Source organism: Pempheris klunzingeri, chromosome 5 (assembly GCF_042242105.1).
Source record: "Pempheris klunzingeri isolate RE-2024b chromosome 5, fPemKlu1.hap1, whole genome shotgun sequence".
Classification (NCBI taxonomy): domain Eukaryota; kingdom Metazoa; phylum Chordata; class Actinopteri; order Acropomatiformes; family Pempheridae; genus Pempheris; species Pempheris klunzingeri.
The window spans coordinates 10,521,661-10,549,627 of NC_092016.1; the positions used below are offsets into that span (position 1 = coordinate 10,521,661).

The 27,967-nt window shown below is 39.3% G+C and overlaps 3 protein-coding genes and 1 pseudogene across 3 annotated transcripts; all 4 read right to left on the minus strand.

The window, feature by feature from the left end:
• Nucleotides 1–260: 260 nt before the first annotated feature.
• On the minus strand, nt 261–10,297 carry LOC139201076 (AT-rich interactive domain-containing protein 3B-like). Its single transcript, XM_070830297.1, has 9 exons — nt 10,271–10,297; nt 8,989–9,606; nt 4,452–4,526; nt 4,273–4,345; nt 2,681–2,864; nt 1,953–2,203; nt 1,296–1,568; nt 1,109–1,198; nt 261–400 (listed from the first exon to the last, which is right to left on the minus strand). The coding sequence occupies exons 1-9, from the start codon at nt 10,295–10,297 to the stop codon at nt 261–263; spliced, it is 1,731 nt and encodes a 576-aa protein (XP_070686398.1).
• A 2,249-nt stretch (nt 10,298–12,546) lies between these two features.
• cox5aa (cytochrome c oxidase subunit 5Aa) lies at nt 12,547–15,582 on the minus strand. Its single transcript, XM_070831339.1, has 5 exons — nt 15,446–15,582; nt 14,486–14,602; nt 13,009–13,130; nt 12,786–12,907; nt 12,547–12,695 (listed from the first exon to the last, which is right to left on the minus strand). Exons 1-4 carry the CDS (start codon nt 15,516–15,518, stop codon nt 12,794–12,796), a joined length of 426 nt encoding a protein of 141 aa, XP_070687440.1. The 5' UTR covers nt 15,519–15,582; the 3' UTR covers nt 12,547–12,695; nt 12,786–12,793.
• Nucleotides 15,583–18,199: 2,617 nt separating this feature from the next.
• Nucleotides 18,200–18,868, minus strand: LOC139202015 (ribonuclease P protein subunit p25-like protein). The gene has a single exon (XM_070831476.1). It carries the CDS (start codon nt 18,866–18,868, stop codon nt 18,200–18,202), a length of 669 nt encoding a protein of 222 aa, XP_070687577.1.
• Nucleotides 18,869–20,845: 1,977 nt separating this feature from the next.
• Nucleotides 20,846–26,923, minus strand: LOC139201221 (protein mono-ADP-ribosyltransferase PARP6-like; annotated as a pseudogene).
• Between the last annotated feature and the right edge of the window lie 1,044 nt (nt 26,924–27,967).

Below are 27,967 nucleotides of genomic sequence, written 5' to 3' on the forward strand. Positions count from 1 at the left end.
ATGAGCTCTAGACACTTCTGAACAATCATTGTAAAGCCCTTTAGACATGAATGCAGCTACATTTAAAAAAGATTATAACAGGCACTAAAGGTAAACTGTGATCTGATGCGTTTGAGGTCAAACATCAATATTCTCCTGAAAGCATTTTACACTATCAAAGCAATGGAATAAAAAACTGATTTGCTTTATGAATTGCAGCTGTTTTCCCCTAGAATTCTTGTCTGACAAGACAACTGAACTGAACAGATTTGAAATTAGCCTTAATTTGGTCCCTTTGAGGAAGTGGAAGATGAAGAGGAGGGACTGTGTGAGGAGGACAGGGCACTGAAACCACTTGTTCCCGCTGGAGTTATGGCTTGTGACGCCACGGGAGTAGCTGACTTTTGGGCAAACAGCATTCCTGCAATGATCAGAGAGAAAATTAAAAATAATATACATTAAAGAGCACATATTGTATGATTAACCTGACAAATCTGCAGCAATTACAAATTTCAAGGCCAAGGTATAATGTAACGTCATTAAGTATTGTAAAGGACAGTAAAATACAGTAGAATTAATGGAAAATCTTGACATTTTGGAAAAGTTGCTTATTTGCTTCCATGCTGGAGAAGATACCATGCCAGTATGCTACATATAATGCTAGAGAAAGCAGGCTAATTTAGTTCAGCATAGAGACTGGCTTGACTCTGTCCGCCTCCCAGCACCTCTAAAGCTCATTATCATCAGTAAAAATGACATGTTGTTGCTACCAGCCAAGAAATATTTAAGTAAAACCACACACTGTTGTTTTTAAAATGAGATTTTTGTATGGATTAAACAAACAAAATCTAATTTAATGAATGGGTTTCAGTGGTGTTGCTAGGCAAAATGTTTTACCTCCTGACAGAGCAGCCTTTTCCAGCCTCTTTGCAAAACTAAGCCAACGCACAGATATGATATTGATATACATTTTCTCATCTAACTCTTAGTAACAAAGTGATTGTGTGTAAATCTGGAAATGTTTAACTATTCTTGGTATTTGGGCGTGTTATATAAAGTCCCATGTATAGTAAAGAGCAGTGTCACACTGAAGAATGCACATTCATGAAGAAAAAATGGAATTACTCACCTGAGTAAGTAGTGCCATTGACCTCCACAGATACACTGATACTGGCAGCTCCATTTGTGGAGATATTCAGAGACAAATCTTGTTTGCTTTCTGTGGGAGGAAAAAAAAATACTCCTAACTTACTTTCCTAAAATCATGTTACATGATGATAAGGCCGCTATCATAGCAAACAGCAAAGACGACTCACCATGTCCATTTTTAAGTTTGAGGTTCATGGGGTTGAAGTGAGAGGCAATGGCCAGGAGGTTTTGTTGGAGGGCCTGCTGCATGAGGCGTTGTTGCTCCTCCGCCAGCTGCATCATTTTCTTCTCCGGACCATCGGCTGCGCCTCCTGCGCCTCGCTCCAGCCTCTCTCTCAGATGCTCTAATGTGGCAGCTTGTGCCAACTGCTGCTGCTGCTGCTGCCCCAGTGCCAGAGCCATGGGCAGCCGGCTGGGTATTACAGGGGTTGACATCTCATCTGATTGGAAAATATTGAAGTGAAAATAAGTTTAAACATGTCAGGACAACACTAAACAATCTGAACAACAACACAGAGAAAAAAAACAATGGAAAATGGCTATATCAGTGTAATCTGCATTAAAACTGTAAAAAATTTATATAAAAATCTGTTTCATCATCACTTGCTAAATATGGGAAGATGTAGACCACTAGAGGTCACAAGTATCTCACATCCCACAAGGCAGCCACAGTAAATGGAGGCAGGGTAGTGAGTTATTTATGACTGAATATGATGAGGAAAGTAGTTAAACAGTGACGTTTTCACAATTTGCGAAGAAGCAATGAATCAAATCTGGGATAACGGTCTGATTACAAATGTAGCAAAGCACAGCATCTGTCATACCCATGCTTCTCTTTAGATTTGGGCTAGCGGATGTGTTCAGGCCATTGTGTCCAGTCGGCGGGGTTTGCATCGTGGGTGAAGAGAGGAGGGCGTGCGGAGCAGAGCTCGGGGAGGGAGAGTAGCGGTACAGGCTGTTGGTGTAGCTGGTACGTCGGCCTTCTCTGCGATTACTGTCGATGGCGGCCTGCAGCTCACCTGGAGAACTCAGGCCCTTCTTCTCACATTCAAACGGGTACAGGTACTTCATATACCTACAGGGAAAAGCTTCATTTGAGTCACAGGATATGGTGCAAATGAGCACCATTTCAAAATAAAGATGATCTGGGTGTAAAAGATCAAACATTTCATTCATCCATGTAGTGGGTTCCCTTCCGAGTTGTATCATAAAACTAGTAGCACTTCATAATAAGAAACTATTTAACTAGAAAGAGCATGAATTCAACATTTCACAAATAAATAATCCTGAGCCAACTATCACTGAAATGCCCATTTTTAAACTAACAGAGAGTATATATTAAATAGCAAATGAATGGTAAATCATCTGTATTGTATAACACATTTTTAGTCATTTTTGACTACTCAAAGCGTTTTTTACACTTCAACCTATTTAGAGAGACGTTTGTGTCACATTTGGAGCACATTTTATTCCTCAGGTTGTTCCTGAGGCGAACGTTTGCCAATACAACAACCTTTTGAGCCTCCCTGTCACAAACAAGAGAGACACCTACTGAGTGCGGAGAGTGAAGGCTGCGCTGGTGATGGATGTGGGGAGGTTGAGACCTTTAGTGATCTCCCTCCAGATCTTCTTGTTAATAACCTCCACCAGGCCTCCCTTCTCTGTCACAAGCTTATAAAGCCTGTACAGGTCCAGCACCTGCTTCGCCATGATGGGAATACGATTCACCGGTGTTCCTAAATGAGAAAATAAAATGAAATGTTTTCTTTTTTTTTTTATTCTACTCATCAAACCTTGGCATAAAACAAGAGAGGTCTTGTAAAAGCAGTATTAAGAACATGCACAAGGAGGAAGAGGAGGAAGGTACATGTATTCTGACCTAACCACCTGCAGGCCTGAGGTTAATGTTAGGTAATATGGCTTAGCATGTATAATCTGTGTGGATAGACTTCTCTAATGAAGCTCATTTCAGATGGATGGGGGTGGGGATAATTCCACAGCTCTGCTGCTGCTGCATTGATTTGAGCGCAGGGGGAGGGGTGCTTTTAGAGCCAGCAGTGCCTGCCAATCATAGGGTTGACAGCTAACCCTTCCAATCCCGTTTCGGAATAAAGCCAATTAATGAGGGAGACCAAAAAGTAGTTGTAAATAAGATTACTTTGTGCTTAGGAAGAGCACATGCCACAGAGACACACATGCATACATTTGACATGGCCATGACCTTTGCACAAATGAATAAAGACTGCTTACAGTTTACCAGTGCAGCTATTTCTGTTTGACTGGGATTTGTTTTCGTTGGATCCAATTAATAACTGTCTTTAACATGCAATACATGCCAGACAATGCTAGACAACTACAGGATTGAAGTTGTGGACTAAAGTCTACTGTAAAAGACTTAAGTTATTTCAGCAGTATTTTTATTGCTAAATGGGGTTTGTGTTGAAAAATTCGCAATTTTTAGCCAATTAAAGAATGTAAAAAAATGTTTAAGATTTGAAAATGACACGTGCAATATAGTAACTTAATGTAGCCACTTTAAACTATTCTCAACTGAGGAAAAAAAAGGCAGAATAATTTAAGAAAGCTTTTTTGTGAGTTACCTGGTATCCTATATGTAAATATGCACTTCTGTCGTTTTTATGGTATGTATTTATTTTTCAAACATTACAATACTGAGCACATTTTGGAAACAATTACTAGCACTCTGACATTTGATTCTGAACTCCTGTGGTATTTTAAATAATGTTTTCAAAGATACGTAATTGCAAATCTGCAAAATTAGTGAATTTATTCTATCATAGGGCCAATTTATGAGAATATATTGTAATCTGCATCGGAATTTAACATTATTTTTATTCTATACAAAATAAAAAGCTCATCCAAAGAGTCAGTCCTCATATTTGACAATCAGTTTATGATTGTGGGTTTAAAACTAAAGTGTGTTGTTGCACTCACTTGCAGTAGAATTTGTAAAATGTCAACTACAATACCAACGTAGCTGCTAAAATTGCCTCAAGAGCAACCCTACATGGTTTATTTAATGCTGAAATGGATCCACAAAGTCTCGGGCTCATACACTATGAAAGGAACATTAATAAAAGATATAAACTAGAATAAAAGATTTCTAAAAACGCTGAATCTTACCTCGTTTCTGCATAAAGATAAAGAGATCGTCTAGAAACTCCTTCCGTTGTGGGTCATTATCCAGTTCATAAAGCTGTAAGTTAGGGGGGGAAAAAGCATCAGCAACAAGTTAGTCAACTGCTAATCTGTGCTTATTTCAGGCATTTTCTTGTTTACATACATCTACCAAATCTACTGACCTTGGCAAAGTCCCTGGATGGTTCTCCCCTTACTTTTCCTCCGTCGCTCTCCTCAGCCCAGATGACACTTCCTCTCTGTAAATTCACCCACAGAGAGAAACATTGGTGAACAGTTTGTCCTCCAGACTGTCCTCAGCCTGCTTTATATTGTGAATTTAATGAGGGGAGCATGGAAAAAAAACACTGGCACGTTTAGAAGTAAACTTGACACCATCCCTATGGATGATGTTACTTTATACACTGACATGCAATACATAGACATTAAGATTGGTAATTAGGATTCTTAAAATGATTAAAAAGAAACGATTTCTCTTTGACAATTATCCTCAAGGACTCTGAACTTTGTGTTCAGAGTGTTCATGTGTCCAAACCTGCTTTTTTTTTCTCTCAGCACTGAAACCAGTTTACTGCTGCACAAACAGGCGGCAAACAGCTGGTCACTGTAAACATCTGGCTGCCAGCACTGTGTATGCATATTTTTCAAAGGGAGTGTCCATTTAAGGCCAGGCACAGTAAAAGGGAGATTAATCAAAGGCGTCGTGCTCATTGGGTATCTTAATATGACATGTTATGCCTCCATCACATCCCCCATAACAGGACAGTTAAAGGTTAAAAATGCAAGCTGAGGGCAATGTGTGTGCAACCGTGTGGAAAAGCCTGCTGAGAGGTTATTGTCCTGCTGACGCTCACAGAGAGCTGCATGATGACGCCTGTCTTAAGAAGGTTCGTTTTTTTTTCCCTATAATCTCTCGTATCTTTATTCAAAACTCACAGTGCAAATAAATCATTTTAGGTCTGTTGTTGATCTAGTTGTGGTTTATGAAACGTCACAGTTTTCTTCTAGAATATCTACTAATGGTTTCGCTTTCTGCAGGCTTTTGAGGGGCATTGCTCGCATGCCATTACACTCATGCGCTTCTTTTATGTAAACATGTGATATATTAAAACAATCATGTGTATTTCAGACTACAAAACATGTTGGTTTTTTTTATTTGACGGAATTGAATGCTTCATTTACCGTACGTGTGGTTCATATAATTCAAATGTAAAATGATGTCTTTTCTTGTCCTCCCTCATAACAACTTCACTTGAAACTTGCATTTAACTCTTTAGATGTATATCCCATTCACTAAATGTTTGGCATGGCAACATGATGCAACCTACACGTTAATAACCATAAACACATCACCTAAAAAATACATGGGAACCAATGATCTGCTGGTTCCCTGCTCTCACTTCGTGTTTACAGTAAAAACACGATTCCAACTGCATATGGTGAAACACAAACAGCTGCATGACATTGTAACCCAACTTTTGTTGTCAGCTGTGTGGGTTCAATTAAACGGATTTTACACTGGATGTTATTTTACACTCATAAATACACAAAAGTGTACATTTGTCTTTTATACATTTTAACTCTCAAAGTTTAGGTTGGTTTGGTCACCTTTGCACGTGTACTAACGCTTGTAGTGGCAGAAGCCGGACAGTTCAATCATTTATCCATTACTTTTAGCTATTTCACTTGTTTATACTTTTATCTAACTGTTTCAACTGCTTTGCTCGCTCGCTAGCTTTTATTCACTCTAAATTGCAACACAGGTGACACTTGTGGCTAAATCCAAAGACATATTTTTTTAAAAATCAATGTGTAGTTTCTATTCATTTAATTACTTGAGCTACACCAGGATCTTTTTATGCATCCCCAACTGCAGGAGTAAATACCCCTGGTTGGCCCCTCTCAACACCAACCTTTCCTCTTGTTCCATTCCTCTGTTTTGTCAAACCAGTTAAACAATTTAACTGTATGTATCCACTTTAAACACGGCGCTGCCCCTGTGGTGGCAGAGCCGTTGACACATCTAATGGCGTCAGCTTAGAATTTCTAATAAAGGACTTGTGCTCCCCCACCAGAGAGCTTATTGATGTGAAGGTAGATAAACATCCCAGTCTTTTCACCATCACATGGAAATAAAACCCTTCCCCCCTTATTGATGAGCAAGTGAGACCTACTGTGGATCTATTAACAAAGAGCTTTCAGTTAATTGCTCACAGAGTTTTCACACATCCAGCCCTGGGAATCCTGATAGTATTCAGTATGTAGGTCAGGAAAAGGTTTCTTTTGTTTTGTTAAAAAAGGCCAGTTTTTATTAGGCTTTTAGCTGATTTTATAGATCTAGATTACAAATTATCAGATTAATACATATTACTATACATAGACACACAAAGGCTCTGTAAAGCATGTCTGTTAAACCAGTCAAGATAAAAGAAAATAAATGACATTAACAGTAAGCGGAAACTACGTCTTATAATGAGCTTCATTAAAATAATTCAGCTGCTCCAGCAGAGCATCAGTGAAATCATATCCCTCTTTATAGTTTAGTGTAACCACAGGGGGGAACAAATTTTTAATCCAGATCAAATTATTTGGCCTTTAGTCACCCGAACAAGTCAAGATCATTTATCTGGCCCCTTGCTGTGCTGTGAGCAGGGACTGAGGGCCTTTTATTCCCGCCCATACTACATTTAAGGGCGTACAGTGAGACCGCACACAGGGAGCGAACAATGGCTGTCTAGCATGACAAGGTTTGCATAGCATGTCCACATCTTCAAAAGATGTTTGACTAATGAAATGAAAGAGAGAAAAGGATAAAGAAGCAGTGGAGAGGGACACGTTTTTAGGATGAAAGGGGAGTATCAAGAGTAAATTATTATAACCATTTCGAACAGCCGCCAATTAACTTGCAAAAGACCCCATTTCAAAGTAAAATGATTTACATGCAGGTCACATACGACAGCTTCATAGGACTATCCTGAAATTCATTCAGACATTAATAAAACAAATGGGGGCAAATCTACAATTAAGGCAAAGTGGAACACATTTTTATCTTCTGGTTATAAGCTGCCTATCATTTTACTACTCCTCTCTAAGCTCAGTACTTTTTAAGATTAACATATAGGTAAACAGGATGAAACTAAACATCCAAAGCAAAAGCTGTTAAAAGTTATTTAAACAGCATCCAAAGGTAATCTGACCACATACAAAGATGCCCACAAACCCTGACACAAAGGGTCACAGCAAACACCTTATATACATTTGTTCTAGTGATAAATTAATGTTCTGAGATGTTCTGATGGCAAACCAGAATCCAAACCATTTCACGCATGCAATTGAGTTCTTTTAACAAGAGAAACAAAGACAGAAGTAATGTTCTTCATTGCTGTGGGTGTTGTGTGCTGCTCTGAGAAAAGGAAATGCTTTCTCACTGCAGAAGCCATATAATGTATTGATTGCTTGCAGCTGAATTAAGCTGCCTTTTAGTGTTGCCAGGCGACAGCTGTAATTATGCAAAGTTACCCACTGGGCTACAGCTACATTAGCAATGAGTTTCCTGAGCCTGTCGAGGTTTTAGAGGAAACAAATGAGCGCATAACATTTTGAACAATTGTGGAATTGTTAGATTTGTTATGGGGAGCCAGCAACTTTTCACTCCGCGTGTAACTTTAACTAAAAGCCCATGCAACAGATGGGAAAGAAAAACACAAAAAAATATGAAACATCTCTAAATAATGAACAAGAGGCGTGCAAAAGTTCTGATAAATACCAAAATCTGCTTCTGCTCCACAGAAACTACTGTATGTAAACTTTATGGGTAGTTGCTTGCTGGTCTGCTGTGAGGCACTAACCCAGCTGCCCCTCTGCAAACAGGCCTCATTAATCATAATGTATTGTATTGAAGTGGGGCCTTTCAAGGGAAACCCACACAGAAGAACCAATCAAACTGGTCTCCATAGAGAAGAAAAAAATCTATGAGAGGACCCACTGTTTCCTGTAAGCAGTCAAACACATCTGTTGGACGATATACTTTTAAATTCTTGCTTTAGATCTAATTTTTAATACCATTTTTTCATTTTTAAATGAGATCCAACTGAATCAGTGTGAGAAAAGTCCACCCAATGCCCAGCATTTCCTTACAGTAGTTAATCTCATGCAGAAATACATGCTTGAGGCCATTTCATTAATACTCCGCTCTCATTTTAACTCCATCTCTGTCAGGCCTGAACCAGCTGCTTCAAAAAGTTTGGATTGGACCGCAGCCAAGACCAATTAGCTCTGCAGGTGGTGAGAAAGCCTTTTCAAAAGTGTGAGACATGAGGTTAAGTATAGCAGAAGGAAAGATCTCTGGCCTGGCCAGTAATTAAACACTATCAAATTTGGGCATCTTGCCAAAAGTGACACGCTCCTTTCCTCCACATGTGGGAAAACAGGAGGCCGACCAGGCAGCAGTGGGTCTGACTCAGCAGGAAGAAGTCAACAATTAATAAGGCATAGAGCCAGCTAAAAAAAAAAAAAAAAAAAAGAGTTACAGATGTTCATTTCTATAAAGATTAATTAAGGCTCTGGCTACTTCAAGATGGAGTTCTAATCACTAATGTATCCGAGAAAGGACAAAGATTTGCAATTTAGTAGAGAAAGTGTTTGAAATTTCACTTTAAAAGATGGTAAACAATACAGCACTCATAATAAAAGATAACTTACTTGTTTGAATGGCTCATCATAGCCCCAGTCAGCAAAGCCATTGGGTGATGTGAAGGCTTGTTGCCCTGCGGGAGACAGCAGGTCCTTCTCCTCGGGCTCCTGTTTTATTGCTGAAGGCTGAGATTCGGACATTTGCTTCACAGCAGACGACTGAGATGTGGAATAAGGAGCGAAGGGTAAGCCCTCAACCTGCTGGAGTCGAGGCTTCTTCGCCTGCTGATGAGGCCCGTTCTCCTCCTCCTCCTCCTCCTCTCCCCCCTCCTCCTCCTCGTCTTCCTCCACCTCATCGTGCTCCTCAGGCCCCACCATTTCCAGTTCCTCCTCGTCCAAATCTTCATCTCTCTCATCTGGATCTGTTCTGCTGAGGTGGCTGTTCAAAGCTTGCTGTCCATCTGCTCTGCCGAACAGTGCAGACTCCAGTCTGGGGCCGGAGGCTCTGGCTGCAGCAGCCTGCTGAGCAAACAGGAGCTGGGCCTGAAGAAGATGCTTCTCGTGGAGGCTCATCTCCAGTTTGGCCTCTTGTTGTCTCTGCAGATGCTCCATCACCGCCTCCAGCTTCACCCCAGCAGGACTGAACTGTGGAAACCCGGCTGAACTGCCCTCTTCAGACAAGCTTGACTATGAAGAAAAAATGCAAATCAACTTCAATGAGGAATTTTCAGGTCTTCCTCCACAGCTCACAGTTTGATTAGATGTTTTTTTGCTTGGCTTTATACATAATGAAACTGCATTCAACAAGTACAAAAAGGCTGATTAGGAAAATTAAACATTTCCCAAACTGATGTTTAAATTGTCTGGATAAAGTTATACACATTTCTCTTTTTTAATCCAAACATAGATCTGTGAAAAGCTTGAAAAAAAGAGGCTCAGCCACAGGAAGCACATTTATGGTGGATTAAAGTGAAACAAAGCTTGATGTCTTGAGGCAATTATACAGACAAAATACAGTAATTCATTTGAGAATAAACTGCTAAAAGGAGACACACATTTCTCACTATGACTGTCTTTGTCCTCACATTGTTGAAAGCTACTTAGACATGAAAAAACGAAAAACTTATGTAGATACTCCGTTTTACAAAACAGAAAATCAACTTTATTTCACATTGCAGAAAAAGGCTAGCACAAGGCCCACATTAATAACGATGAAAAACGACTTCACCTTATCAACAACTAAAACTTCATCCGATAAAATGGAAAAGCTCCAAAAAACATTAATCGTCAGTCGCTTTGTTACTGTAACAAACACGAGTGGGAGCGATACCCAGCAGTCGTCGACACTCACCATTTGCGCCTTCGAGTAATCCATCATCGCCAACAGGTCTTAGTTTTTCCTTCTTTTCTCCGGCAGAAACAAATCACATCGCATGACCAGGTTTTTCTTTTTTTTTTTAAAACAGAAAATATTGTCCTGATCAAATGGGGTTTAACAGCCCCTGCGGTGTGGAGGCCGAGGTGATCGGAGCTGGAGGAGGGGTAATAATGCCCTGCTCTTTACCTCCCTGGTCGCTGCGCATGGAAACTCAAACATCTTTGATTGTCTACACCCCCAACTTGGATGAATGAAAGGCCCGCCCCGTGCGTAAAGCTCATAAAGTGGGTTTTCCTACCCGCACCTCTGTGGAACTAGGCTATACCCACCCACTTCACAAGGAAATCCCACCCACTGCCATTACCCAACACATTTAAGGCAGCATGACCTCTACTAAAAATATAACAAATCACATTTTAGTCTGGAGCTGCTTCGTTCACATTGCAAATGGGTCTGGGGCCTCGGCGCTCACACACAGGATGCGTACTTTTCTCTCCACTGTTGAACTGGTTTCATTTCACAGTAGAAACATGCGTGGAAATCCATGAATACATTCATTGGCTATAAGGTCATTAATTGGTGATGGTGAGAAAATGCGTAAAAGTGACAGAGAAATTGCAGATATTGAGTGGTGGGCTGAGGTCACCTGTTTAAATGAAAATTATTATTATTTAATAATAATAATTAATAATTATTATTACAAATATTTTCCCCAAATGGTCCATCTTTAATACCTATTATCATGATAGCATTAACACACAGGTACCAGCTGTTGTAGTTAAATTAACTTTATCAGGAGATTTTAAACAGGAAAAGTTGGGCTCTTTTGACTTTTGCTTGGTGATAAAAAAAACAATTTCAACTGCAATTTGGCACCTAAATGAACATCTAATGTGCTTCTATTATGAACAGTCTAATACCACGCGGTGAAAATGATGGAGATCTTGCTTTCATGGAAACTGCTGGTCATGGTGACTGCCACCGCTTTATTATAAAATGCTCATGGCCATAGATGCTGTGACCTGACCTGATTGATTACAAGATAAATGTGAAAATCAAAGCCAAGACTTCGTTTTCATTAAGCTCAAGTGTCTTATAAGGAGATAATGGTAGGAAGAAATTAAATTTAAAATGAGAAATACTGTACGACACATAATTTACTCACACAAGCAGCCAAATTCATGGACTTCAAAGGGGCACTTTGCTTATAAAACCTAAACTCTTTTCTAAAGTCTGCCCTTCTCATATAGATTAAGTCAAACCAAGTCAAAGCAACGTTGTAGTAGGAGGACGCGGAAAATTTTTCAATTAATTATTAAGTATAAGCAGTTAGTCCCATTTTGCCTGGTCAATGGTCAGTGGTTTACCTGGTACTGATTAATAACTGTCACACAGTATCAGTGATGTTGAAACTGGAAAAAAAAGCAGAACAGACAAATCTCACAAAGTCTCCTCTGTTCAGCACGTCAGCAGATACTGAAAAAATGACACGGAAGTCACCACAGACATTTTGGACTTAAACTTAATACCTTTTAACTCCGCTGACCTTTTTATGAATAGTTGTAAGTAGTCACCAGGACTGTGGTGAAAGTAGATCTCTGGTTACTTCAAGAAAAAGTAAAAAATCTGATCAATTACATTTTTTGTTCTTAAAAGAGGAAAATAAATAATAGTCGTGCACATTTCAAAATGGTACTACTTTAGTTTAACAGAAGCTGACTGACTTGGCCTGCGAAACTTTTGACCTTGGAAGGTCCCCCCCCCAATAAAAGCAGCATTCATGATCATTATAAGCAGAACATGCTACAATAATTCATACTCAAATGATCCAATATTATCCATTTAATGCAATCCATACATATTTTTTAATCCTGAAAAGTCCCTGGATCGTAACAATTACCTGCTATCCAACTCATAATCTGTAGTATTTACTATAACAATAGGCCAGTTGTGTGTTGATAATAAGATTACACCATTTGCCATTTGAACAATTTTATTTTATCAGCATGTAAATTTTCCCTGAAATGAAAACAGATGCCATATAGACTGAATACAGTAGAATGATTTTTACATTCATGTGAAAATGCTGCTCCCTGGTGGCAAAATGTGACTCTCACAAGAATGTCCTGGTGTGCCCAGACAACATGTACCGGAAAGTGGCGCTAAAAGCAACTTGTAATGGATTGAATATATCGCTTCAATGAGACCTCAAACTATTCATTATATCCCAAAATACTTGTGACACTCAATAAAGATACATTTTCCTTTATTAGGTTCATCAATATTTTACAAGCATAAGAACTTAATAAAGGCCAAATTAAATATCACATGTATTACATATGAGGCAAACATTTAAGTACAAGGATCTGTGTACTGGGGATATCCACCGTCATAAGATCTGAAACAACCAAATAAACAAAACCTCAGTTAGACTGTCCTCTTAAGTAGGAGAAAAACATTTATGACTAATTTTAAAGAGTCTTAATACCTGCTGATCTACAGTTTGTCAATGCCGAGATCCTCAGGTGTTGGGATGCCAAGTTCGTCCAATGTTGGCTGCAGCTCTTGGATCAAGTATGGATAGATGTCTTTATTAAAGTAAGCTTTGTCCTGAGGAAAAAACACATTCATTATTCATATATGACAACCAACTGCAAAGAAACTGGTTGGAAATATTCCTCGAATTATTACCAACTTCCGTTTTCTCTCACCTTCACAGCTTCCAAAATTCGGATGGCACTGGCCAAGTCATTTAGTCTTCGACAGGCTCTCAGTGCTGCATCAATAATCTTTGGTTCAGGTACCAGATCGTAACCAACCAATGTGTTCATCCCTGGAGGAAGGATTTATATTTTTTAAGTGGAGAACAGAGACAGAAATCAACATTTTACTGTAATCCATATTTTTTCATTTCATCTGTTGCTTAAAGAGTACGGTTGGTGGCATTCTATATTCTTCCTGTGTGAATAAATCCCATAAAATGACCAATCATTAAATTGTCCAAATAAAAAGTATTTTCTGTGTACTATATCGTATTCCTCTGTACCAAAGACCTCCATAAATTAGCCACGCTTAGTGGGTAACGCGCTTATTTTGTTTAGTTTATTTTGAGTTGATCCCACACGCACCATCCTGGAGTCAAAAATACTCACCATGTACGTAAATATGTATTAATCCCTGGCTGAAAATAGTCCCCAGTCATTGAACTATCTATTTCCAGTCGCAACAGCGTGGCTGGTATTGTTTCACCTTGTGAGTCTATGTGTGGGGTCATCGTGGCAAAATGTGGTGCTGAGACACCTGTTGTAGTGGGAACTACCACAGAAGTGGTTTTGCCAGATGTTGTGCTTCGGTCACAAAACATTACAGGTGTGTAGTTTGGATCACAATGAATGCTGAGCGACCGGTGGGGCCAAAGCAAGGGCACCGGGAGTAATGGGGTAAGAATAGGGAGGGGGCCACTGACTTCCTGCACATGTTTCTGTTTAATGTTCAACCAATAGGACTGTCTATTATGCCAAAACATTTTTTTAAATTTTATCTTATCTAGTGGGTGTCGGACCAAAAATAGCCTTGAGTGCTGTGCAATAACAGGCTACTGCATCTGAAGGCTAATCAGACACTAAAATAATGCACAGCTGTTTATAATACTTTAAGACAGGATTTTATTGCTCTGGAAAGTTATCACTGAGTCAATAATGTTATCTTTTGAATAAGAGAGAAGTGTTTATTCACACTGACATTTTTTGTTTGTGCGTAGCCTGAATCATTCAGAAGTCAAATCAAGTTGCAACAGATTTTGGTACCAACCAAAAACATGCCCATAGCATGATAGTTTTGAAGTACCAAAAGCTGGCACTGAATGCTTGCTCTGATTGGTATACATCTTTACTTACTCTTTTATTATGGTTTAGCCAAATTTAGAGTATCTTAACATTTCATCAGTCGTGCATTAATGTCAAAATAAAATTTTGTATCAAAATCCTCACTATTTTGTTCCATATGTCAGATTTTATTGAACTGCATTATCATCAATTCCTTGCTTCAACTAACTTAACTAATGAAAAACACTTCCTTATGCTATGCTATGCTCTGCTCTACAATAAGTGTGGAAATAACTGTATTCAGTATTAGTCTTTAAGTTTCATAAATGTATTGATTCAGTTACACTTTCATCCACAAACATACCTTTTCTCAGTTCCCACGCATCAATGTCTGGCTTGTTGAAATATGTGACCCAGCGGGCATCAAACTCCTCCTCAGTCTCTTGCTTCCCAAGTGAGTAGCACCTTGAGGCCAAGACAGCTGCATGACAAAAACTGTTTTTTAGTTGGACAATCTCTCACCGATAAATTAAAGCAGATGCAGTGGCATCTAACGTCAGGTACTGTAGAAGGGCAGTCAGGGATATCTAAGGACAGGTCTAGAAGTGCACTGCAGCTGGTTCAGTGCCAACGTCCTCCTGCCATGACCTACCAGGCTGTATACACATGTAGGAACTCTCTTTTTATATTGTGGTTCTCATGACACATTTAAAAGAATGTAGGAATCCGGCAGTGCGCGTTTAGTTAGACTAAATCGTGATTACCTTACATCTAGCTAACTACACCCTAGTTTAACTGTCCTGATAGATAAGGTTAGCTAAGAGCTAGCTAACACATGGAGAAATCATCAGTTACATTTATTTCCTGATTGTTGTTTTCAGCACAGATCCATACGTTCATGGCAAGAACACAAGTGACTAGTCGGCTGAGCACAGCTATGGTCAGCTAACCTGTTTAGCTTGTTAGCTACTAGTATCAGCAGCAGTAGCACAGGGCCCCAGACTGAGCCTTACATCTGGGTCACGGCAAGGACACAGACACCACCAGGCTCTGCACTGGGGCATTTTCACTGCAGCACACACCCAGGTTATGAGGACGACGGTAGCATTGAGAAAAGTCTACGTGGTCTGACTGAAAATGTAACTAAAAAAGTTAATATAGCGTGTATTTATAGGTGATGGTTACACTGGCTAGGATAACCAGCTAGCTAGCTTAGCAGCCACACTTGATTTCCGTTACAACCTTGCCCTGACATTTTCACGAGCCACCACATAACGCAACAATAATGTTGTAAAATAACACCCAGAGATGAGAGGACAAATACCTTGGCATCGTGGCTGAATACGGGTTAAGCTCCGGACACCGGAGGCTGAGAGTCGGACGGCGGCTCTGAACATGTTGCGGGACAGTCAGCTACACGAACCGGTGAGATTTGGCAGGAGGAAGCTAATGCTAACTATTTTAGCCCGTCACGTACGCAACCCCGTACTGCGCATGTGCAAACAGCTCAGCTCATTGACATGTCTTTCTCCTGTGTTGTTGACCTCCTGGATCTGACTTTGAACCAGAAAAACGAATATTTTTGTGATGTTCTTCAGTCTTTATTCAAGTCGAGCTGCCCCCACATGAAATGGGACCAATGAGCTCATTGTATACATTTTTTGTCTAACAGAAAAGTTCAGTTATCATGGGATACATGTGTATGAAAATGTACTGTACAAACAGGACCTTGCTTTCTCCCGCCTATGACCCCACTGATAAGCACCACACGCACACTAGTCCTTAAGGCATTATCAGATTTGTGTTAAATGTTGCCTATAGGCTGTATTCTCTCAAAGTGAGTATGAGAGATTGAGAGTTTAATAGTCCCAGAGCTTGTGATGTACAATTATATTTCTCCTTGCTGCATTTCACATTAACACAGAAAAAAGTCTGTATGTTTTGTATTATTATAATCATAGTAATGATAATTTTTATTGTTACTATGAGTTGTTATCATCATGTAATACCTGATGTTTGCTCATGTGGGGATCTTGAATCTTAACCTTAATTTTGAATGTTTGAATCTAAAGTTTAATTCAAGAGTTTGGTCTAGATCTGCTCTTTATGGAAAGCGTCTTGAGATAACGTTTGTTATGAATTGGCACTATATGAATAAGGATTGATTAATAGGTTATCATCATTTTTATTATGGTCTGTGCAAAAGAGATTATAGTGCGAAAACGTAGCCTACATTACAACTCTGGATTTGAAAATATGTTCTCTCTGACAGAGGTGGGTTAACCCTTGGACAGGCAGAGCAAGACTAACAGGACAAATAAAAGCAAAGCTAGAGATGCAGCTACAGAAAAAAATATAACAAAAGTTAATGATTATTCGTAAATTTGAAAACATACTAATTTCTATATTTGTATTAATTTTTGTATTTCTTATATTCCCTGGTTTTGCACTACTGCTGTTACTGACACTTTGTTTCTGCACCTTTTCTGTCTCCTCTGTTGCTGTAACAAGTGAATTTCCCCATTGTGGGATAAATAAAGTCTCTCTTATTTGATCTCTTATCTAAATCCATAAAAGAGACCTCAAAAAAGTTACAGTTTAGATCCATTCCAAGCTCCAAGAATGAACTACAATATATTATATATAGAGTCCATCCATATTGGCAGATAACCTCAAGTCCAGCTTTCCTTTCAATTTGTAATACACGTATTCAAGTGGAATATAGCTTGACATTGCCTCCTTCTGTTCAGCTGACAGTGATACATTTTTGTGGCAATAAAGTCAAGGTTACACTTTAGCAGCAATCACCAAAATTAAAGTTAACAAGGAGACAGAGACAAGGAGTGGGTATTAGATTAAGTGCCAAGCTTGATGCAATAACAGAGCGTTTCCTCCCAAAAGGGGGTACGTTTACAACAAGAATATAGGTTATTTAAAAAATACCTCCTTTGTCTCTTGTACCTCGAATGCGGAAAACATTTCTGGATGCCTGACATTCATTGTTGCTGGAATACAGTATGTTTTGTGCAGAGTGTTGAATTTTAAAAGCCTGTGCCTCCATCTAAATGAACCAGAGTGCAAACAAATGTGAAACCTCATTATCTAATTAATGTTTACCTCAAGATCAACTCTCATTTTCTCTTTGTAGGAAGAGTACCACCCAGAAAAGCCTCTATTAAGCCTTGGTAAAGTTTTGACAGTAAATTGGATGATTTTTCTGATTGTTGTAGTGTTTCCTCTATTATGGAAGATTTTGGTTCCTCCATTATTTGCTGTGTTGAATAAAACTTCTCAATTGCAAAAATCTAAAAAAAATTGTGAGCTAAGTACATCATCTTTTTCCTGAATCTGATTAAACGAGAGCGGCGCTCCATTGTCATACAAGCCAGCTAGCATTCGGGTTAAACTGCTTCTATTGCAAAAGGACTACTTTTATTCAAATTAAAGATGCGTATACAATCTCCAACACAGCCTAAAACATCAAAGATGAAAAATACATTTCCAAACTACTCAGTTTATTTAAGCAATATCAGATCCAAAAGAAGGGGACATCATCATTATGCAAATCAACCATTCAATATATTAACTACCTCCAAAAGTAGAAAACAAAGAAAAGACTATTGACACAAAATTTGATGTTTATATTTACAATGACTGTAACCAACTTCAAGTACTTCTGAAGTGCTTATTGATCTTTTGCATCACAATAAGCTCTGATATTACGACCATATACTGTAACTACTAAAGTGGCTATTTATGCACAGCTGCCAGTAACTAATAAAACACATGGATTATTTTTCATAACAAAGTTACAAAGTGTTGCAAAACACTTGATTTTTAATATACATATGTATTGCTATAATATAATAATCATTCATAATATCATCAACGGTGGTGTGCTTATGAATTGAATGTTTTTCATTTTGCCCACTGGACCCAGAGGAAATTAAAATATAAAAGTTTAAATTCCAAAGCATTTCATATTTTAGACAAACTTGATGCTGCTAAAAAGACATGATGAGATAACCCTCTGTTCAAGCCTAATGTTAATGTTATTTTTCTGATATTTAACATGATGCTATGATGATACACTCCAGTCATCCAGACAGACTCTCTTGGCTGTGTGTTGTGAGGACGGACTGTGAGCTGGCCTGAGCAGAGCTCTCCGTCTCTCTGCATCCTCTGCGGGAGCACTTCGGGTGTCAGGAGGTTGGTATCCAGGCTCCTGGGAGTCCAGAGGGTCTTTAGAGAGCAGGATACAGATAGCAGGGACTGTCCTCTGCATGGTTATACCCGGTGCTCCCTGTTGTGGACTCTCCCAGACCTCAGTCACAGTCTTGTAGTAGAGTTTGGAGATTTGGTGGAGCCCTCCCACTTTACGTTTCAGAATCTCCACACAGGTGATGGTCTTGGTGACTCCTCTACCTGAGCCAGTGAACACCACTTGTCTCAGTGATGTCCCATTGCTGTCTTTTCCTTCACCTTGCATGCGAGCTGTTGCAAACTGCAGCAAATTGCGGATCTTGCTTCCTTCCTTCACTCGCATGTGCAGTATATCTGGTGCCAGGCCGGGGAACGGATAGGGGCTGCTGTCCTCTGTGCGTGTGACTCTCCTGAAGTTGCTCCGGGCAAGTTTTGGAGAAAAGGATGAAGAAGGGACGTCAGGGTTGAATGAAGCAGACTGTAGTTCCATTATAGTGCCGCTCGCTCCCTCTGAACTCTTCATCTGACCCCTGGGTTCAGTCATTGCTTAAAAAGCAGTGAAATAGCAGTGCAGGATGGTGTTTCTGAGTCTGCCGCCACAGATTATTTTCATACCTCCCGTGAGATCAGAATCACATTTCTTGTTCATTTAGAATAAGACTCTAAAAACTGATCAGCTTTGTAATAAAACTTGTGACTTATCTTGATCTTCTTCCTGTCCTCAGTCCACACTGCATTTCCATTTTGTCTTCTGAGCACTGAGACGACAGCCAGCAGTATGAAGAGGGTAATTCTTCCTCTAATCCCATTGATGTGAAGGAAAAGATGTCCTTGCTCTATTCAGCACTGAGGACAGCTGATGCCAACAAACACATATGAGGCTCAGAGAGAGACATGTAGAGTGGGACATAGTGCTCTTAAAGGCACATGCAACATTTAATAATATGTATCACATTCTAGTTTGTTGGTTTTGCAGGGTTGCTTTTGCTAAACCCTTGAGGGCTTAGAGATTTTATTTGTCCGTGCAGTTGCTTGAATTATATGGATGAATAAGCATGAGTTAATGAGATTTAACAAGGCATGCAGTTGAAAAAATCCTTTGTTTGAAGTGAATTGGTTTTGAATGTTGACATTCTTAATGTGCGTTTTTGCAGATATTGCACCGAACTACAGTCTCACTGGGGCAAAAATATTTAGAAAATATAATATTTATGGAAACATACAGTCATGGTTTTCAAGACAACTTCCCCTCTGCACTATCATCAGAGAGCCATATGGTCCTTGAGAAATGTCTTCCTTTGGGCTATTACAGCAACTTCACAGTTCTCCTCCCCTCAGCCCATCGCCTGCTGGGCTGACCCAGAAAAGCTAGCACCTCAGTGCCTATTTTGAATCAGTGACATTTACGACGACAATCATAACTTGGATCTTCTCTGCTTTTTAACACCGAACTTGCATAAAACGCAAACTTGTAAAATATTTGTATCCAGATGCAAACAGCTTTCTTTAAAGGAGCTAAGCCGAGGGAGGAGATCAGGAGGCAGCTGTGGGCCTCATGTGGAACCAGTACACTGTTATAATGGTGCATTTCTGCCTCACAGGATGGCAGCACCCCATGATATTCACTGATTCGAACAACGAACACAAAGATGTGGTTCTCAGTGGTGTCAATATAGTTCAGAGCAAATTACGATTGGTTACCAGGGGAATCACTTTGTGGCGACAAATATTGGTAAAATTTGTGAATCTAATACCCATCATGAGAATTTGGACAAAGGCTGTGTTTCGCTGGAGTCCCTTTGTGTGCCATGAAAGCTCCCAGTTCCTTCTTTTTTAGGATAGAGCGCATGATAACACATCTGGTGTGTTATGCAGTGGTCCAGTTCATGTTCTCACCCAAGTCTGAATGCTTATTACGCTATCTAATTTAAACACCTGCAAAAGTCTCAACTCACAGACATGTAGAATTGTATCTGTCACAACATAATAATTACAAGGTTTTATTGCCCCTGTGAAAAAGCCCTTGGAGTATTTGTTATAGATAACACTTCCATCTTGTGGTACAACACACGTATTACACAAATGAGAAAGAGAACCTTCCAGCTGTGGTCAAACAAATATTGTAAACATTTATTTTAAAAATGTGCAGTTATAAAAATGTACAAAATATCTGCTTACAGTACAGAGGTATGACACTGGTGGTAAACACAGATTCATATTGCACCAGACTGCAAATTAAGATATAAGGCAAAAAAGCTTGTACAGGTGCAATACACACAAACTAGTTTAATCCATGTAATGCTATAGTTGGCAGTAGAAAGCAGAGAGTCTTCCTCAGGTTTGAGACTTTCCTTCCTTTGAGTCGACATATTTCACTCAATACAATTCATTCGTTCTATGTTCATTTGCCAAACAAATAAATTCCAAAATGTGTTTATCGGCAGGAAAAACTAAGACGTATTTTTCCTCAATGTTTTTTTTTATATAAGATCTACTGTCATCGTTAAGAAATGTGTGTGTGTGTGTGTGTGTGTGTTATTTTCTCAGCATGGCTTTGAAGCAATTACTTGCAAAATTTCCCTGTGGACCCTGGCATCCTGAGTGTTGATGTGGACATCTCCCACTTGGCCGTTCTCATACCTGAGACAGAAAAACAGAAGAAAGTTATAGAAATCAGGAATACAGTCTGAAAAATGCTTTATCTCTGCTCCTTCATGTTACTCACACAAAGAGGAAACGTGTGCACACATGGTCGGCTGTCGGGCAAACCCAAATGTTCCCATGTTTCTGAAGGTCCTTTGAAGTAATGACTGTCAGGACATGCGGACAACTTTCATAAAAAGATGTCTCAGAATCATTCCTTGAATTATCAAAGCAAGACTCTTTGTAAGATTTAAAAATTTACCTTCACAGAGAGCGATGCAGTTTAGGTTCCTGTTTTGTATAAACCTGGCTTCCCTCGGCTCTTCCTGGTACAAATATGAAATACAGCATGAGATACAAAAAACAAGAGAAGACCAACCTGTATGAATGTTAACCTACCTGTTTGATTTTGTTTATTTGGTTGTATTTCTTTATTAATTCTTCTTTGGTGGGCATTTGGTGGTGTCCTTTACCCATTTCTGAACAAAGAGAGAGGATGTGTTTCAAAAGCATGCAAGTAAGCGTCACTAAAAAATGGTAATGTTTGTATAAAAAGGTCATTACTAATGCAGCATTTTACAAAAGAAATATACAGTGTGCGTTCATACCAGAATATCCAAATGATATGCTTGAGATAGGACTCAGATAAATGCCTTTCCCATATGCAGCTCCATGAAGCTGAAAATGTGAGATTATATAATAGCTAATTTAGCTATTATAGGTCTAACTTTATGTTTCATCTAAGTCTGACAAAACATAAACTCCAAACTGAGTTGTGATTTAAAGGCTTATATCAATTTGGCTCAAAGGATACAAAACCTTGTTATTTTATACTCTACCTGTAATTTTGTATAAGAGGCATTAATCAGTCCGTTTCTCAAAATAGAGTGCCAGTTTTCAATGTGCGAACCACTGGAAGAAGAGAAAATAAGAGTCCAGGTGAATGAAGCAGGGATCATAATCCGTACATAATGTTGATATGGATGTGTTATATTTCTGGCACAGTTTTGATTCTACTCACTGGAAAGCAAAGGTGCTGCCATAAAGTTTCTTGGCCATTTGAAAACGAGCCTCTTTGGATGGAGGGCTGCTGATCAACAGGAACTGGTGGGGCGTGTGCATGAACTTAAGTTGCTATGTGATAAACAATAGAGCGCAAGAACAGATTAAAATGATATCAAGTGTAAAACACAGTATATAATCTAATATTTCTCTGACAATTATGAACTACAACTGCTGTTAAACAAGCTACTGTGTGAAGACATCAGACTCGAACTGTGAACTACTCTATCATACCCTGTTCAGCGGAAGCTTGACAATGTGTGATCTGTTGCTTGCTAAAATCCTGTTGTCAAACATACAAACACACAGCTGGGTATGAATCTAAGAAGCATTTGGATTTGATAACATATCAAGATTATGAAAGAGAATAAAAGTGCCTGATTAGATTGTGTCACTCACCACTGGAGTAAGGGATAAGCGAGAGGGTCTATCTTGTCCATCTGCTTCTTTATTTCAGAATAAGGACCCTGGGTATGATAAAAGACGGTTTCACCCATCAAATATTAATGAAGCTGTCAATGAAACATTCACCAGCTTTCAGAACCTTGAAAATGGTGTCATGAATGTAGGATTTATTTTAGGATAAGTCACCTGTGCCATCCTCCTGATTAACAAGACACTGTCCAGAGCTTTTTGCAGCCTGTCATAGCTTTTTTTCTGCCACAACAAAAACAAGACACGATTGCTTCAGATTAGAAATAAAAATTACATTACAAATCAAGTCAGTAGTAAATTTGCTTAGTTCAGGTGATACCTTGGGACTAAAGGCCAGGGTTTTGGGGTTGCACGGATCAACAACAGAAGGGTACGGTTCAAATATGATGCTCTTTCGTGAAGACTGGAGGGCAGCTCTGCACATGGCCACCAGCAGGTCAACCACCTGTAGAACAGACATTACTGCGATACAGTAATCTCATATTATGATCATCCAGACAACCTTAAAAAAGTATATGTATGCTGCCAACCTCTGCACCGGTGGCAACCTCCTCTGTAGCTCCAGACATCACCCCCAACGTATGGAAGGAAAACACACACAGCTCCCTGGTGCAAACTGCTGGCTAGAAACACACACAAAGCAGAATAGTGACAATATTTTAACAGCTAACTGTACTTTTGGCCTTGCTTTGGTGGATTAGCCACTAAACCAAGGATTAATTTCTTTGTAGGAGGGTACCTTTAATGTAGGGCTGTTCTGAAACACATGCCGCTCATCACAGACCACACAGTATTCATTCAGTGTGGGGATTCTCTGCTCAGCATACCTCATTATCTGTGTGCACAATGACAAACATTTTAAAGTTTGCTTGTATGCCACCTTAACCTTTTTATATTTATAGGTAATGAAACTACTGAAACTGAAATTTTAATTGTTGGGATATGCCATTTTGCTGTTAAACACAATTTACATTATGGCAAAGAATGGTTGTTTTATTGCTGTAGCATCATTATTAGTTTCCTTTTGTCCATGTTCAGGTCTGTGCACTGAAAATGACACTTCAAATTTCAGATGTTTTTCTACTCTACTTTTTTAATGTAACACCAACAGAAGTACTAGCATTGCACTATAGCGTCACATTAAATCGCTGCTGCACAAGATGTAGAAAGAGCATGCGGTCACCACTAGCTGTCGGCTTGAGCTGGATTATGAGACTCTTTAAATCCCCTTTCTAACCAAATAGATTAGTAGGCTACTTGATTTGTTATGTTTTACCTGTACCAAGAAGCCATGCTGCAGACCTGGCGTGGTCTTACAGTGCCTGATGGCCTGGGAGGAGAAAAGCAGCTCTATCAGCTGTTTGGTACTGAGCTGTGCTGATGACTTGACCGCTGACACCACTACTCTCTGTAGAAGAAGGGACACAAACACAATTATTAAACACTTACAGACTTATTAAGTAAAAGAAGAGAGAATACCTGGAAAGATTGTTGTAAACACAGGCGCAGCTATAAGATAGTCCTCACTTTTCCACTGGGCGTGTAGGTGAAGAGCTCTCCTGTGGGATTCTTGATGGTGTAGGCAGTTGTATGATTTGTGAAACGGTTCAGTTTAATCGCTGGTAAAGTAATCCTTCTTCTCACACTAGATTCCTGGAGCTCATTGGACCTGCTCACGTGAGCGTAGAAGCAGTTAATAGAGGCTCGAAAACAGATTGAATCTGCAATAAAACTGCTGAATTAATCAAATTGTCACATACTTTGATTGTGGGAGCCAGATGTTAAGCCTTGCACGAAATTTCTTGATGGTTCCACTTGGCCTGAACCAGCTTTGTCTGCTCTTCTGTCGGACTATGATGTTCTCATTGGTCAGGTGTTTCCACCCCCAAGATATGAAGACTGTGAGAACACTGGAGACCAGACATTAAAAGTTGGTGAAATAGTCAGTAGATGTGTTATGGACAACGGACAAAGGGCTTCAAATCCTAATCCATGTTTAAACTATAAAGTTTGAAGTGACACCTGTTATAATACATTAAGAAATCTGATTGTCGCTGCCATAAAACATAGTATGAACACTCACTTCTGTAGTTGTTTCCCAAAGCTGAAATTATCTTTGTTGGATGGTTGAAAGACTTCAACCGAAGGTGCTGTGGTGAGAAACATCATCTAATCAGGTGTCACATGACTAATAATTATTTTAAATTTAAGCTCAATTGTTGTTGATGCTCACCAGGTCCGTCCAGATACTGAGACCGAGAAAAGTGCAGACGGATAACGATAGGCTCTGCTGGATTAATCCTCCAGGCCTTGGCCACTTCCTCCTGTGGATGTTGAACAGTTTGATCAGAATAATCAGAACAAGATGCTGTGACAGCAAACATGCCAATGCACTGGATGCATGTTTAATTCAGTCTATTATAAATTCAACTTACATCCAAAAGCTTGGCATTTATGTTTAAGTCAACATCCACGTCATCAATTGACACGTACTCCCTGTAGCAGAAGAAGAGCAAGTGAACATGTGATGCATTAAAGCAGCAGATTTCCTCTCGTTTTAAGGTCATGAATAAGAAAAGATGTTTGACCTGATGGAGACTGCAGAGTCTGAATACAAAGTCCTGACTGCCTCGATGTCTATGTCCAGCTGGGGGTGGTGATACAGGTCAGTGGCACAGCTCTCCTGCCGAGACAAACACTAACACACTTACCTTATGGTACCAAACAGCTCAGCACCACAGGGGGCCGAGGGATAAAACCACTGACAGGTTTTTACAACAGTGTCTGAGAAGAATGTTAGTATTCCCATCATGACAAGGAGTGTCTTAAGATTTAAAATGTGGCCGACACTTCATCTAAAAGACCTTCTATTTAGCATTTATAGGAAGTAGTGAACACCCATATAGACAAATATAGAAATTTATAAGCAAACAAAATACAAAAGTACAAATGTGTAAACAAATAAACACTTGATTAATGGTTTTACAGCACACTATACTGTAGATGTTAGCAGATATTAGGATATTAGGATTAGGACATTAGGAAGTGTTTATTAATGTATTTTTAAATTTATTGATACATCTTTACTCTCATAAACTTCACTTACAAATTAAGGTTGCAAGATGCAGCTCAAAGTCAATAAAGAAAGCTAGTGAGGGGGCCTTGAGCTAAGAATTTTCAAATTATTTCAAGTTATTTCTCAGCTCAACATGTAAGTTATAAACCTGCTTGTGAATAATCAATACATGTTTGATAAATGTTTTATAACACGCAGTAAGGATTTGTTCATAATCACAGTTAATAAGTATGTTATGGTGTGTAATTAATCATTTATCTGCTTCAAAGGAAGCATTATAATTTTGAGCAAATAAATTAATGAACACTTCAATTAAAATGTCCTTATATCTGGTTACAGCTACGTTACAGTGTTATAACCCATCAAGTCCTCATATAAACTCTAAGCTATGCAAACCAAAGGAAGCCATCGCTCAAGTGTGTGATGTGAACTTGAGATTGTGCTAAAATAATATTCAGACCACTACAGAGTAATGCTTACATGGATTCCCCACAGGATCTCGTCTGTGTCACTGTCCTCCTCAGTCGGGCTGTCTGTCCACTGCTGGCACTCAGTCTCCTGTCAGGTTAATGGGAATTGAGAGATCCTCTTATTTACACAGCTAATTTGTACCTTCAGTCCACCCGAGCAAAGTGAGCTAAGAATGCTGCTCAGACTGTTGCTGATCTCCACACATTTGCAGGTCATAAAATATATCCAGACAATAAACATTTAAGTACAGGGCATACAGTGTAATATATATAGGAGTTACTGAGTAATACATATAAGAGTATATATAGGAGTGTTTATTTGCCTCTCAATGCAAACGGCTTACTACCCTGCAAACATGCCCACTCTGTGTAAAATGTATTATACAATATGAACAGGAGGGGGGAGATGGGGACTTATAGACTCACCATGTGTTCAGTTCGTTGGAACATCTTCAGCAGTAATCATCAATTTGTTCACTGCACTGTAACAGACAAAATTAAACACTGTGCTGGAAAAACATGTTTGACTTTAATTAGTTCAGCTACCCTAACAATATAAATATATGAACATATTACTATCAGTATTTTCTTCCTAACTTAAACAACATCATCATTACCAAGAGTATTTTTATTAGCCTGCTTTTATCTCACTAGCTTCAGCCACATTTTTGAAAATGATTGGTAATAATGTGCGCTTACCTTTCCCTCCTGAGGAAAAACTTGGAGTTTCCACATATTACCATTGAACAAGCAATGCAATGACATAAAAAGATCAGCAAAAGATAAAACCTCAAGTCCACATGTGACCCCGAAACAATAAAAACACTGAATATTCCTGTTTGTTGGCTCGGCTGGCTGTCAGTGTTTGGCTGTCCTCTCCCCCTCTGGTTTTGAACAGCAGGAAGTCCCACATGTTCACTCTCTGACTTCAGTGTCACATGATTGGCTGCAGATACAGACAGCCTGATCAGCTGAACCTGGTCCAGACAGACGACAGGCTGAGGACAAGACCTGCAGCTCCGGGGCTTTTATGCACTCTCACAGTATCTCTGTCCTATTTGTGTAATATAAGTGCTTCCCTTTCCACGGTGCATATATTCCTTAGTGAAAGAGAAGAAAAACAAAGCAAACCCATGTATCATACTGTAATCCAGACTCTTGAAAAGTCAGGCTCATGAATCAGATTTAAGACTGCGATGAGAGCAAAGACCCCTGGTGGCAGAGTTGAAGGATGGTGATACAGGTGATGTTTGGCATTTATTAGTCTTCCCGTCTGCCTGCTGTGCTGCAGTCTGACCTTAATCGGCAGTTACCCTTGTTAGCAGTCGCCTGCTGCTCTGCAGTCTGGCCAGATTAGACACTTCTAGGACATACATCTGTCTGCAAGTCTTTTCTCAACAAGTGCTTTTCTCAGAGTAATCCACTTAGACATGAGAGGGCGCTTGTTATGTGACTGTGTTTATTTATAGTGGGTGGGCACAATATCATGAACACCTGTACTGTATGCTGCCATTCTGAAGGCTGTGCAAGAACAGTAAGAATATGAAGCAATCAAATACAAAGTAACTGAAATTTCAGCTGAGGTGACTCAACGTGTCTCGGACACGGTGAGCAACATTATGAGCCTCACAAAGCGAGTATTTGTTGCAGGGAAATTGATTTATAGTGTATTGTATTGTGCAGTTTTTGTGTTGTCCTATCCACCCCCTTCTTATTTTACACACCTACTGTTATATCATAACTTCCAGGCCTTATCTGTCAGACCCACAAGATAAATGAGCAACAGGTTCACAGTGAGAGACACAGGGATTAGATTTCCATGGCAACCAGCTCTATATATTATCTGCTGCATCTGTGTAGACGCCGAACGTTCAACATTGAGAACTGTCAGGGAGTAAACTGTATAAAAATACAAGTTGGAAATTAATTATCTAATTGAAACTGCAAGCAGATTTTC

What these genes read in the sequence shown, in the direction of transcription:
- LOC139201076 (XM_070830297.1), bottom strand. Translation starts at nt 10,297, where the DNA reads ATGATGGATTACTCGAAGGCGCAAATG. An exon ending in AAATCTAAAGAGAAGCATGG is followed by an intron (nt 1,569 to 1,952) that starts GTATGACAGATG and finishes TTTTCCAATCAG; the next exon opens with ATGAGATGTCAACCCCTGTA. An exon ending in CAATGGCACTACTTACTCAG is followed by an intron (nt 401 to 1,108) that starts GTGAGTAATTCC and finishes TGATCATTGCAG; the next exon opens with GAATGCTGTTTGCCCAAAAG.
- cox5aa (XM_070831339.1), bottom strand. Translation starts at nt 15,518, where the DNA reads ATGTTCAGAGCCGCCGTCCGACTCTCAGCCTCCGGTGTCCGGAGCTTA. An exon ending in TGCGTGGGAACTGAGAAAAG is followed by an intron (nt 13,131 to 14,485) that starts GTATGTTTGTGG and finishes TCCTTCCTCCAG; the next exon opens with GGATGAACACATTGGTTGGT. An exon ending in GAATTTTGGAAGCTGTGAAG is followed by an intron (nt 12,908 to 13,008) that starts GTGAGAGAAAAC and finishes TTTTTTCCTCAG; the next exon opens with GACAAAGCTTACTTTAATAA.
- LOC139202015 (XM_070831476.1), bottom strand. Translation starts at nt 18,868, where the DNA reads ATGACTGAACCCAGGGGTCAGATGAAGAGTTCAGAGGGAGCGAGCGGC.